This window comes from Tasmannia lanceolata, unplaced genomic scaffold (assembly GCF_043159265.1).
Source record: "Tasmannia lanceolata isolate RefF3 unplaced genomic scaffold, GAP_Taslan_0.1 ptg000006l, whole genome shotgun sequence".
Lineage (NCBI taxonomy): Eukaryota > Viridiplantae > Streptophyta > Magnoliopsida > Canellales > Winteraceae > Tasmannia > Tasmannia lanceolata.
Window position 1 is genome coordinate 26,750,854 of NW_027518683.1, and position 14,510 is coordinate 26,765,363.

The 14,510-nt window shown below is 37.5% G+C and overlaps 1 protein-coding gene across 1 annotated transcript in view; it reads left to right on the forward strand.

The window, feature by feature from the left end:
- The window catches only part of LOC143880171 (dol-P-Glc:Glc(2)Man(9)GlcNAc(2)-PP-Dol alpha-1,2-glucosyltransferase-like), a 35,444-nt gene that overhangs the window by 908 nt on the left and 20,026 nt on the right, over window positions 1–14,510 (forward strand). The window contains exons 3-6 of the mRNA XM_077382960.1: window positions 5,265–5,592; window positions 6,579–6,855; window positions 9,102–9,239; window positions 9,363–9,567. Of these exons, the coding sequence (XP_077239075.1) occupies window positions 5,265–5,592; window positions 6,579–6,855; window positions 9,102–9,239; window positions 9,363–9,567 (948 nt within the window). The remainder of the gene's footprint in view (window positions 1–5,264; window positions 5,593–6,578; window positions 6,856–9,101; window positions 9,240–9,362; window positions 9,568–14,510) is intronic.

Here is a 14,510-nt window from a genome sequence, read left to right on the forward strand (position 1 = left end):
AGAAGGAAAGAATAAGAATCAACGAAACTAAAGGCACGTTTGTCTACCATGATTTTTTTCTTCATGATAAATTGGTGCCTCCAAGTGGTGAGAGAGGGATTGGGCAGGTGAAGTGGCTAAAAATCAGGAAACAAAATACAGGAAACTATCATCTCCAAGTGGTGACAAGGGGCTAAAAATCGGAAAACAAAAAAAAAACTCTACTCAAAATTCGATCGACCTGATTTCTTGCCACTTCCGGAGACACTAGTTTCTTGATTTTTTGCGACTTCACCCTCATCTAAACTTGGAGACACCGATTTATCTTGAAAAAATATTTGTGGTAGCCAAACGTACAATAAAAAATAATCTGTATCAGTTGGTAGAACTGACCAATAATTTGATGCATTTAGTTATACACCGTAATTTGCAGCCCTACCTATGGTGTTGTTTGCTTTACTGTGGATGTTGAGATCTTTGTTATCTGTTCAGAGGTGGAATAGTGCTGAAAGTTTAATGAAAATCAATTGCAATCTCCGGGCACTGTTATGACATTTAGTTGGTTCATTTTGACCACATTCGAGAAAATTTCCTTTTATATTGTTATTGTCAAATGTTGAAGAGAGCAAATGCATCTAAGGATATTTGTTTTGAGGCATTCTAATTTTATTCTGATGTTTCTCAGACTTGGTGCCCTAACGAAAACAAATGAATCTTGACATCTACGAGAGGTCCACCCAATGCCAACTAGAATGAAACCTATTTTGTGATTGGCAGTGAGATTAGGGGGAAGGGGTTATAAGTCAACATGATTGTGGATGACAATTGTGGCAAACTTGATTCCAACCAAACAAGTTACAGATATATAACTTAAGCATGGAAATAGGTCCTCCATGCTACGTTTACCACTAGCTATGTTACCTGCAAACTTGTGCAAGTCCCACATACCATTCCCGATTCTTTATAATGCCAGCACTCATCTAGACACTTGATGGATATGTATACTGGTCAAAATTATTATCATTTTTCTAACATTGTGTCACTCTTTTCAAATTAATTATCATGCTTTTTGATTGTCATTATCACATACCTACAATTATAATTTTGATTATATGAGCCTTGTAAATCCTCTAATCAATATAAAACTAATTCCATCTTCTAAGTCAAATCCTGTTAAACTTATATAATGTTTTATTTATACATGTCGTATTTTATGTCATGACATAAGAAATCCCTTATCTATATATGTGGCCTAGGTTTTAGAAAATGCTGAATCGTATGTCTTTTCCTGTGATTATGTTTGTATCCATATCCATATCCATATCCATATCCATATCTGGTCATTGTAGACCACTATCCTGTCAAAACTTTTCTTCTTTACTTTAATCCAAAGCCACTTCGCGTTCACGTCCTCAAATGAATGTGAACTAGATGCTTACCATGCTTTGCCCTGGTCTGGATACATGGATGAATAAGATGACCTTAACAGTAGTCTAAAGATAAAAGAAAAGGACAGAATTTGTTGAACTGGCAACAAAGGTTTCCTTGTGTTAGTTGTTGTTGTATGGTAAGGATTGTTTGCAAAGTGCAACCCAAGCTAGGATGCCAGCCAAGTCTCACGTACGCATCACTTTCCAAAGGCACCCAAGCATATATAGTTACCTCTTTCTTATTATTGTATGTGCAAACAGAAGGACTTGTCCAATGAAACCTTTGATAACCAAGTTACATATACCATTATTTGTACCAGATGCTTTTTGAATACTTCTGTTTGTGCCTTGTGTGGAATTAGCTATCATGCTTCAAATGTATGACACTCATTGAATAAACTATCATACTTATTTTTTGTTATTGTTGCATATTTGCAATTATGCAAGTCTTTATATGCTGTAGTCAATGCGTTATTAATTCCTTGCTCTACATTAAATCTAGTTAGCAAATTTCATTTTAAATTAATAGATGTCATTTGTCTGGTCTCAAGTTATTGTTGCCCAAATTCGTATCCATGGCTGAATTTTGAGACTTGTGGGAGTCTTATCCCTGCTTCATGATTCATGTTCTTGTCTGTAGCTGTATATTATTCATGTTCTTGTTTGTATCTTTATATATGTATCATAGGATTGAAATCTGAACATCCCTTGGTGACTGCGTACTTTGATTACTTGTGCCCCCTTCATTTTTCTGCCCCTTTCTTGTGTCAAAATAATAATGATTCCTGATCTCGTTCGTTACGATTTTATTTTCAAATACTATTGTAACCTCTTTCTTTAGATTCATAAGCAGTTGTGGACAAACAAAAAAAGGGCAGGGGAGTCACACAACTTACCGTTTTGGGATTAGTTTTTATTTTTTATCATTATTGAGTTTATACTCTATAGGATTCATTTCATATAAGAGTGGCAAAGTTTACGGCCAGCTGCCAACCTGACGCCAACCCTCCTCTATCCTGGCTTGGGATAGGCTGTGAAAAACACAGGCGGAGTTAAAGGCTAAAGGATTCATTTAGCCGACCCCAACTAGTTTGGGACAAAGGTTTTGTTGAGTTGAGTTGAGTTGAGTTAGATTGAATTTGTACTCTTTGAAATAGAAGTAGAGAAACAACACCTTTTTTTTTTCTTTTCGATTTCTTTTGTTCTTCTTAGCTGGTGAAGGAGGCTTCTCATGGAGATCCCAACATCTCTCTGCTCTGTTTGTTCCTTCCACAAAAAAGAACATTAATTATTTCTGAATGACCTAGCTCAGCCTCTACGCCACCATCATAAAGTCTAACCATTACCACCATACTCCTTAAGTCTAAATTCAAATCTGATGCATCCATCGCAGAGGGAGTTGCTTGGCTAGTCTTCCATCTTGGCTCATCACATTGGAGAATGACATGCACAATGATGGAAGGGTCTTAGAACCCAACATGACCTCTCTAATTGGTTCCAATTCTATATTCAAACCAGCCACTAACTCAAAGATTCAGTTATTCTCGTGTCATTTCTTCAACTGTTCATCTTCCCGAGGACAATAAAATGATCATCCTCATAAAATGCCACTCTTCCCATAAACCACATAACTCAAGATAGTACTCCTGGACATGGTTTAAAATTTCGGTTTTGGTTTTGGCCTCAGCCCTTACTGAAATTTTGGCCGAAATTTGGTAATAAAAAAAATCAGCCAATTCCTAAATTTTTGCCTAAATTTCGGCCGAAATTTCCTAATAACAGTAAAATTTTCCCGAAATTTCAGCCAAAATTCCTAAATTTCGGCTGAAATCTGGGCTGCCACCGAAATTGGTACTTTCGGTGTTGGTCCAGACTGACATCCGAAATTTCGGCCGACGGTGTGTCGGCAAATTTAAAAACCATGCTCCTGAAGGGATAAGTCTCCTTGTCTAAGCTGGCAAATCTCCTGATATAAGTGTTAGATGTGTGCAACGTTATTTTGATTTGAATATAGTTCGTGAACTGTAGCCCAGATATCCTTGACAGTGGAAAAAAAGTGCACACTTTTATCTGATTGTGGCTCCTAGGAGTTTAAGAGCCATGACATCACCAACAAATTGTTGGATTCCCAATCTTCATATTTGGGATCATCCAATTGTGGGGTCTTAATCGACTCATTTATATATATTAGCTTCTGCTTCCCACCAATAAACAGTCTCATTACCAAATTCAAACCAGTCAACCAAATGGTTGTGATTAGAATGGGAAATTGGCCCATTTAAGTTCCCACTGGACATGTTTGATTACAATTCCTCTACCATTCAACAAGAAACAAATCAACAACTTCTCAGACAGGGAATGTGGGAACACATACGACAGTACGACACTACAAAGGGTTTACAAACCCATAATCATCATAGAAACAAATGGGGGACAAACAATAGGTAGAAGCTCTCTCATATTTTCTTTGTTACTGATCGGATATGCATCAGGTTAGTTTTATATGACAATGTGGATCAATTGAAGTCTTCTCGGACACATTTAATTCATCAATTCATCCAGAGCAAGATCCGATCAAGCCAATCAATTCTGGATTTTTCGAAGAGAGAACCCTAAATTTCACAAGATCCCTCGAAGAGAATCCCAAATCACCTCTCAAAAACTTCCAAAACAATCAACCCTCAAGTTGATTGGAATAGGATGAGGGGAGATTCAAGGTGGCTTTGCTAGCCATCCGGTTGCTGATGTCAGATGTACAACCGTAAGGTCACTACAAAACCCCTCTTTGGTAAAAAGAAAAAAGAAGGGGATGGGGAGAAGGAACATTTATGGTATGGAAATATGATCTTCAAATCATAATACATGTGGAAATGAGATATGTCCAGTTGACACCTTTTTCACTGAGAACTACATCTACGTGTTCCAAATTTGCAACCATTAGACTGCATGGTTATGAAATACTTGGCTTATCATTTAGATCTGCGAATACTTGATTTGACATTTTACAATCGATTTTCACTGAAGAAATGTTTACGACTGGTTTTGAGTAGATCACGCTCCACTAGCAGCAGAAAAATTTCTATTATCCATTTGGATTAGAGGCTCTTGCTTATTGGAGAATCATCATTATTTTAGTTTTATTGGTCACTTGGTATAACTTTAGGTTGGAGAGTTTCCAGTTTTAAGATAGGTTTCTTTTTGCATTTGTATACAAATTGTTGAAGTTCAGTAACAGAGTTTGAATGCATTTTGCGATCTATGTAGATGCTAATTTGGTCGGTCATGTCAGAATTTTATTGGTTCGATGCATGACTTAAATTTACAGCTCTTGTTTTGTCCCAGTCAAGGAACATCCTTCACTATTCTCTGAATATTATTGTAGTGGTTCTGGCCTCTGTCACAAATATTGTTCTCAGGAATTTCTCGACAAGGGAAAATCTTGGGATATTTTAATTTTAATTTTTTTTGGGTTTATATCGGGAAAAAATGATAATAATAAATTAATTTACAAATATAAAATATCAAATATATACATTTTGTTAATTCAAAATTAGGGTTAGGTCGAAAGTTTTAGGATGTTTGAGAGATTCTTAGAGTGAATGAGAAGTTCAAGATATTTTTTAAAGTTAACTCCCCAATTTATTGCGTTAATTCATGATAAAATCACGAGAATTTGAATTTCTCGCGAGAAAATGTGTTTTTATTGTTTAATCAAAATATCATTACTTTCCCACTAGAAATTCAATTTCTTGCCGATATTTGTGACATAAGTTCTGGCATCAAACAAGTGGGTAGCATAGTTGATCTCAAATTGCTTTAATAAACGTTGATTTGTTCCTTTCAAATCTATTGCAGGTACCATCTTTCACTTGTCTATGTTGTGTTTCCAGGCTTATTGTGCACAAGGGCAGTCTCGTCATTTTCTGATCTTTGTTGTACTGCAATTCTCCGTTCTACCAATGGTGCCTTGGCAGTGATTTGCAGCATTCTTGTTTATGATATATTTATTCACTTGAAACCGGCCCTTGGTGAAAGAAGAGCAACTCTATATACATTAGTTCTAGCATTTTACCCCATTCATTGGTTCTTCACTTTTCTATACTACACAGATGTAGCATCAGTAATGTCAGTTCTTGCTATGTACCTGGCTTGCCTTAAGAGGCACTATTGGTTCAGTGCACTTGTAAGTGGAGCAGCTAATTTTATTTTTTATTTTTTGTTTTTTGTGAAGGCATTGCATATAACTTTGGTTTTCTTTTTAATTTTCCATTATTTAATAATTATTTAAAACATTATTGATTTCACTATAGCATTTGTATTGTGTTAATGCCTTCCAAAATATTTGTAAATAAAATGAATGGTGTTCTTGTCATAAGTCATCTAGAATCATTCTAAATATGCAGAACAAAAGAATGAGATTTTATGTGGTGTAAGCCCTTATAGTCTAGTATTTTTCAAAAGCACTGTACGGGCCACACCATAGGAGGATCCAAACTGTCCATTTGATGTGCCACAAAGTAAATAGGTTGTGGCCCAAAAATCATTTTCATAGGATGATCCTAACCCTCCGATCTATAGAGAAACTGCCCTATTCATAGGATGATCATTTAGGATCATCCTATGAAAATGATTTTTGAGCCACAACGTATTTACTTTGTGGCCCATCAAATGGACGGTTTGGATCCTCCTATGGTGTGGCCCGTACAGTGCTTTTTGAAAAATACTGGACTATACGGGCTTGCACCATATAAAAACTCCAAAAGAATAAATGGTCAAATCTATTCATTAATAATTGAAGAATAGAAGATGAACTTTAAGAACACTCTCAGCAGAAGGTTGCGCTGCTCATTAGTGTAGAGAACATGTGTGCAGATAGCCACTACATTGTTTCTGTTTAAGATAACTAGGGGTAACCTAAATATAGGTTTAGTAACTAATAGAGTTCTTTAAGGGTGTGGAAACTATAACTAATCTTTACATTTCTAGATTGCTTTAAGAAATAATTTTGACAAATCCATATGGAAGGCATGTGACATTAGTTATTGTCTGCAAAATGTACTTATTTGATCACTATCATTGCTATTAATGGTGGAACAGTTTTTATTAGAATATATTGGAGCCGTATATTCCCCTTTACAGAGTTTACTGATGTTCCTCATCCTTTTACAGCTTGGTGGGTTGGCAATACTTATTCGTCAAACAAATGTTGTATGGATGTTGTTTGTTGCCAGCATTGGGGCTATTAATTATACGGCGGTCTTAAATGGAAAAGATCATTGGAAATTGGATAGTCCTACTATATCAACTGGACAAAATGGTGGGTTAACTGACAAAATCAATATTCTAGTTGCTCCAAATTTGAAAAAGCGAAAGGTGACTAGCTCTGACAAAGCCGTTGGAGTCTCTGTTTCTGAAAAGAGTGCCTGTTCCTCAATTCATCCTTCAGGTTTTGTTTTGCATCTTCCTCAAAACTATTCGAGTATATTATGTGATATACTGATATTCCAAACTATCTGTTATTTACCTGATGAATCTTTACACGTAGGATGTGAACCCAGTCACTGGCATACAGGCCGAACTTGTATAATTTTTAAATTATAGTTTGTTTTGAGTGATTTAAGGAAATTGGGGCTTACCTACTTAATAATAAATCACAAAATACTATCTTGCAGTTAAAAAACTGAAAACACATCATAGAGATTGATGAGTTTACAAACAGTAAAACTTGCATAGTTGCACTCCTTGCAAAAATTAACCAATTTGTTCTCATGTTTTGTTATATTACTAGTATGTTAGAATTAGAAACTTCAGTAATCATATAAAATATTTGATATTAACTATAAAAATTGAGGTTCTATTATGTCCTTATCTGATCCTTGGTATTAATATCCTAAGAAGGGATAAGAGAATCTTCCATACACAATCCTCCTGAACCTAATTCATTTAGGCCCCGTTCGTTTGAGATTATGATAACCAATGGTGAGCCCCCAAACCAATTATTGTACTCAGCGTTTGGCGGCTCACCATCCATTGTCATAATCTCAAACGAACAGGGCCTTAATAGTACTCTGGTTCCGATGGAGTTAATTCCATGTTATTACTCAAAAAATAGAGTTACTTCCATGGTAAAGATGATTATTCTAGAAGTTAATTTTGACGATAAGTTTGATGATTATCCCCCATGAAAACATGTATAAATGTGTAAACTCGTCCTTATACCTACTTTATGAAAAGGTTAACCACATAATGTTAGATAGGAATGATAAAATGAAGGGCGCCCTTGGAAAAATCAGCTCCAAGGGTGCCCCTATCGGTGGATGTTTGCAAAGTAAAGCTCCAAAAAAAGTAGAATGCGCCTAAAAAAGTGGAAATGCGCCTAAAAAGTGGAAAACATGTTGAGTTTGCTAAAATCTACCAATAGGGGCGCCCTTGGAGCTGATTTTTCCAAGGGCGCCCTTCATCATTCTTCAATGTTAGAACATATGAACAAGCTGAAGCTAAATCTTGTGCTTATTTTCATTATATTAATTGAACTTAATCCCATATTGTCTATTTCAATTTCCAATGCTTGACTCATTACCTTTATACAAGGAACTTGCCCTTCTTGATTTTTTAGCCATGTTGGTTAAATAGTTGAGCTGAGCTGTATACTTATGCATTCCAGTAAAGCTGAAAACGCAGATGTTAATAACCTTTTGTACTTTGTTTGCAATATGGACTTGAATAGAATATGAATTTTTTTATAATGTGCACGTGGAAAAAACGACTGGTAATTTAGTTTTATTCCTTGCTTCCCAAAAGTGCAGTTTTATTATTTCAAGAATTATTGTCTTCAGGATCATCTCAAACTCTAATAATTTTCTTCAAAGTGTACATACTACAGTTTTGTTTTAGAGCAAAACACAAAAATAGAAGGGCGGCCCAGTGCACGAGGCTCCCGCATTGCGGGGTCTTGGGAGGGCTAGATGTACATCGCCTTACCCCGGCTTTGCAGAAAGGCTGTTTCCGTGACTCGAACCCGCGACCACCAGGTCACAATGGAGAACAAAACACAAAAATACTATTGTAAAATTGCTAGCCTGGTGGGTTTATTTCTGTGATAAAGTCATGCATTTTTTTCAAGTAATGACCATGACTCAAAAGCAAGGTTTAAAATTTCGGTTTCGGGCATAGCTGAAACCGAAATTCGGTTAAAAAAATAAATTTCAAACTTGTGCTAAAAAAGTAAATTTCAGCCCAAATTTCTGAAATTGCCGAAATTCCAGCTGAAATTTGGGACTGGCCGAAATTTCGGTTTCAGGTAATTTCGGTTTCCATGCTCAAAAGCACTTCTGTCATCACAAAAACTGTGGTAGACAAATAGAGTGATTTTTCCTTTTCAAATTTAAGGAGTATGTGCGCTACAAGGGTTGCAAAACCAACACCTTGGAGTTATTGATGGATTCTACCTATTTGATTGGTTCTATTTGAAGGCACAGCTGTTGCAATACTTCCAGCGAAGTTTTTCTACTTTGGGAAACGCATCAAAATAATAAATGCGGAAACACAAATGTGCATGTATGATTGATAAACAGTTGTAAGGATTTGAGCATTGGTTGTAAAATGAACGACTGTACAAGATATTCTTCCCTCACGTGTAGTTATCATGAAAATGAAGGCTTATTTATACCATGTGATAAACCTACATGGCAGGTTTGCTTGGGGAGTTCCTGGACATCTTTTTAAGGCTATGGTGTTTGAAGTGGAGAATTTTGGTAGACTTTGCCCCCTTTTTGGTGGTATTGTTGGCATTTGTTGCTTTTGTCCTCTGGAACGGAGGTGTGGTTCTTGGTATGTGCATCTTCTTTCTCTCCATGGTCAATTCTTCATACTTGTGCAATGTATTGAATATGTCATTAAAATTTAAATTTATGCAAAAGAATATTTTAAGTTGAATTTCTCATCATACTGCAGGTGCTAAAGAAGCCCATGTTGTTTCTCCACACTTTGCACAAATAATGTACTTTGGCCTCGTTTCGGCTGCAGCCATGGCTCCTGTGCATTTTAGTTTAGAACAAGCTGTGGTTTTATGCCGGTCACTCTGGAAGAACAAACTACTTGGTTTCTTTCAAGTATTCGTGGTTCTTGCTGCAGGATTCATCTCGGTGCATTTTTTCAGGTCAGATGCATTCACATATCCAGTATAATTATTGAACTATTTGTAGTAAGATCTGTAAAATGTTGAAACCTGCCTTAGCTGAAAGCCTGAAACTAGTAAAAGGCACGCCTAATGCATGACACACATTATGGATGCACGTTTGTGGCATGCAAACGTATGGTTAAAACAGGAAGGCATTTCTTATGATTATCCAGTGATCAGATGATTAAGGTCATTCATAGCCATCTATTGTGGGACCCATTTGTTGGGCAGTTCAGGTCAAGGTTTTAAATCTCGGTTTCGGTCATCAGCGAAACCGAAATGTTTCGGTTTTGGTACGAAATTTTCGGACGAAATCTTGTAAAATCAGAGAAACGAAATTCCAGGTGAAATTTCGGAAACGTTTCGGCCGAAATTTTGCCGAAACAGAAATATGTTTCGGCAAAAATTTAAAACCATGGTTCGGATCTTAGACCATCTGATCTATGCCCAAAAATGGAAAAAAAAACAACAAATTTTTAACTTCCATTTACAAGATAACAAGTAGAGGCTTAAGACAATTGATGCAAGATTTGTACCTTGGCCCATTCACAGTGGGGCCCACAGAGATGGACAACATGGATTATTGATCCGTTGTGCCCTACCGCGACGGTAAAAAGAAGACATAATATTGTGTGTGATTTCTAGGTTTATATAGAGTAGTATGGTGTATGGTATATGCTATTATTCTATTCTTTAGTGATGACCCTTATTAATGGTATTTCACCCATATTTCTGTTATCCTTTGTCTCCTCTTCTTTTATCACCTCCATTAACCCTAGCTCTTACAAACCATCTCCATGTGTGTACATATATGTTGGAATATGTAACTTGCCTAAGGGCATTTAGGACTTTGTACATTCCTTTATGTTTTAGTATAAAGATATGAGTCGGGGGGAGATTACCCTAACTCATTCATTTTCTCTCTCTAAACTTTCGGTTAACAATATACAATGTTTAGTGGAAGACAAAGGAGGTGCTTTCACTCCTTGTGCAATTTCACCCATATTTCTGTTATCATTTGTCTCCTCTTCCTTTATCACCTCCATTAACCCTAGCTCTTACAAACCATCTTCATGTGTGTGTACAATATGTTATAATAAGAGCCACACATCTCCTTACAGTTTAGGACTGGTCACATGGCATATGTATAGTGATGGGTGTTGTGGATATGGCCAATGACCGCCACTCTAGTCTACTTCCACCGTTTATGCATGATCCTAAACCCTTGACCATTGCAATTAACCTATAAAATATCATGAGTGCTTTGTCAATTTTAAAGAAATGCAAATCCAGTATGCTAAATGTGTCCCCATTTTAACAATGAACGTCCTCTTATAGTGGTTTCATGATTATTCAACCTTTTGTCTCTTTAGTCATAAAATCACTAACAGGGGGTGCATTTATCATCTCTCAAAATTAATATGATAAATAACAATACCATTCAAAAAAATGTTATATAACAAAGAGAGAAGACATCCTGATACTTTTTTTTCCTTTTCTATTAATGACACATTTTTCAGTGAGTAATTCTTTAGTAGGTAATGTTCTTCGACAAAGATTGTTTAAACATGCAGTTTCTTTTTTTTAAGTAGGTGCCATTTCTTAAAGGTTTTACTTTTTTTTTTTTTTTTTAATTCCTTCCATCTTATTTTTTTAGGCGTGATAAATGTCATTACTGTTTCTCTGCTTCTATAGTAGTATATGTTGTTAAGAGTGTTCATGTAATAATATACCTACGTAGGGGTTATTCTTGTCATTCATGTAACCCTACTCACTCACTCACTCACTCACACACACACACACATTGGAAAAGTGTTTCTACTCGACCGAGTAGAAACACTTTTCCCTATATATATATCATTTTCGTGTGGGAGAGCGTGACACAACTCTGTCTCATCTCTTCTCCACCATTTCTCCTCTTCTCTTCCTCTCTTCTCTCATGGAATATAGGATACCACTAACATGGTATCAGAGCTTAAGGTCAGAGGATTCTCCATCAACAATGAAGAAGAAGAACATGCTCCCCGCCTCTTCTCTCTCTTTCTTTTTTCTTTAGTTTCTCACCAACCCTAACCCTAGCCACCCCCTCCGTATCTCTATTTTTTGGGTTTTCTTTATCACCGCCATTGCCCCCCCCCCCCCCCCCCCCCCCACACACACACACACACACACACACAAACCAACACCCACCCACGCACCCACCCAACTCACTATTTTTTGGTGTTTCTAAACCTCCAACCCTAACCCTAGCAACTCCAACTATTCCCAACAGTCCCTAACCCAACATTCCCATTATCCACCATTCAAACCTACATCTACCACATCACGTATAACTTCTTTTTATTTGATGGTTTAAACACTCATTCTTCCCCTTTTCATCCCTTTGTTGGTTCTGAGGCGATGTTTGGTGATTCCCTCTTGTTGGTGGTGTGTCTGTGTGTGGTTGTGGTCTCTTTTAGTCCTGGAACCGCGTACTGATGTATGGGCCAGCATATATTAGTGGCTGTCAGTGGTTATTGTTCCTTGTGTTGGAAGTTTGTGGCTGATTTATTGATGCTTTGTTGTTGGCGATTTGTTGGTGTTCGTGGTGATTTGTTGATGGCACATTTGTTGTTGGTGGTGGTGGTTTGTTGTTGGCGATTTGTTGGTGTTGGTGGTGATTTGTTGGTGGCTCCTGTTGATGTTATTGGTTGTTGTTAGTTGTTTGTTGTTGGTGGTGATTGGTTGTTGGAGATTTATTGGTGTTGTTATTTGTTGTGGATATTCAGTATGACTACGCCTACCCCGTCTACTACTGTTGTTGGTTCTTCCTCTATTTCACTCCCTATGGTACTGATGACCTCCATCAAACTTGATGGGTCGAATTATCCGCCTGGTGTCGGTCGGTTCAGATTTATCCCTGTGCACATGGGAAGCTGAGTTATCTTACTAAGGTTCGTCCACTTAAGGACGCGACATATGAAAAGTGGAGCCGGGAGGACGCTCTCATTCAGTCACTTTTATGCCATAGCATGGAGCCTAAGACTGCTAGTCATATGTTTGTTCCTGACACATCCCACGATACTCTGTTCAGGTGAAAACAATTTGACGAGGATCTGTAATGTTTACTCAGAGATCTTCCGTCTGCAATGGGGCGATTGCTCTGTCTCTAAGTATTCTTCCGAGTTTGTTACCTTATGTGAGCAGCTCGATTCTTACCTCCCCTCATCCATCGATCCTGCTATGTTAGCACTACAGAAGAGTGATTTTCATGTTGTTCAGTTTCTAGATGGCCTAGTTTCTTGATGGCCTGGGACACAATTTCCTTATTTGCTAGCAGATAGTTGGCCTTGGCACTTTACCGCCCTTGTCCAAGGAAAATAGCAACCCATGCTACTCTAAGTCACTCGAGTTCATGACTCATTGACTCTGAACCTTAGTTATAAATTCCGTTCTGCTCGCCGTTCCGTTTTGGCTATCGGAACGGAACGTTCCGGTGTTTCGGTCGTTTCGTTCGGCGTTCCGGTCGAAAAAAATAGTTAAAAATATGAAAAAAATCTAAAAAATTAGAAATTGTTAGAAAAATATAAGAAACACTTAAATGAACTAAAAGACATCTTTATTACTTAAAAACTAAAGTTTAATACAACTAAGACATAAAAAAGTAGAACATAGAAGAACAAAAGCCAAATACATAGTGCTAGCCACATCTCATATCATCTCTAAATCTAAATCAAAATGGTGGTGAATCTGGTTGAGGATCATCATACTCAACCGACTGGTAGCCCTCATCATCACCGTCACCACCACCTCTTGGAGGAGTGTCCTCAAGGTTTGCGTTCTCGTCCTCGTCGGCGGCCGCATCAACTCTAGAAGGCGCTTCAATATTTTGCCATCCAATGTCGTCTGGTGTCAGAATGACATCTTCATCTTCCACAACCCAATCCATCATAACATCTAGGTGATCTATACTCAGTGGGTCGCTAGTGGTAGATGATCTTCTGTTTAAGTCCCTGAAAAGAATGTCCAACATAAATTAATAAGTAATACTTAAAATTTAAAGGCACGTGGTGAAATATGAGAAAATTAATTCTAATTCAATTAAGTAGCATACCTTTCTCGAAACTTGAGGTTGTAATGGACAAATACCAAGTCATTCAACCTCTGGTGCTCCAACCTGTTTCTTTTTGCCGAGTGGATGTGCTCGAAAGTGCTCCAGTTCCTTTCACATCCAGTAGCACTACAGGTTTGGCTGAGAATTCTGACGGCGAAACTCTGTAAGTCTGGGACGTCATTTCCAAACTGGTTCCACCATGCAACTGTAAAGGAAACAATAATAGTTAAGCATTTACTTGTGGAAATTTTAAATAAAATATACTTAATTAAATGAACAAACCAATATACCTGGTCCCAATCTGCCTCGGTTGCGGATTGCCATCTTCATTGCAAACATGCCAGTGGACTCCCGATAGTTCTCAATCTGACTGGTGATGGTGTCCTGTGTAACTTCATCAGGTACTAGTCGATTAATACATTCAATCAAACCTCGGGTGACTTCATGATGCTTGGAGAATGTAGGACTGAAAAAGAGAGCAGGGTTAAGAAAGTATCCCGCTGCATGGAGGGGACTGTGAAGCTGTTTGTCCCATCTTTGATCAATAATCCTCCAGATGGGAGCATAATCTGACTTCTTGTTCTTTAGCCTAGCCTTGATGTTTTCTTTGGCCCTATCCATGGCCTCATATATGTAACCCATATCTGGTTTGTCTTGCCGGTCTACCAAACGCAGCACCCTCACCAATGGCTCGCTGATGTTTAGAATATGCTTGCAGATGTCCCAAAATTGTTTATCCAACACTGTACTCACTATCTCTTCACTCAATCCATGTCGAATGTACCTACTAGCAGTATACTCATCAGACACGAACATCTGTTGTAGGGCT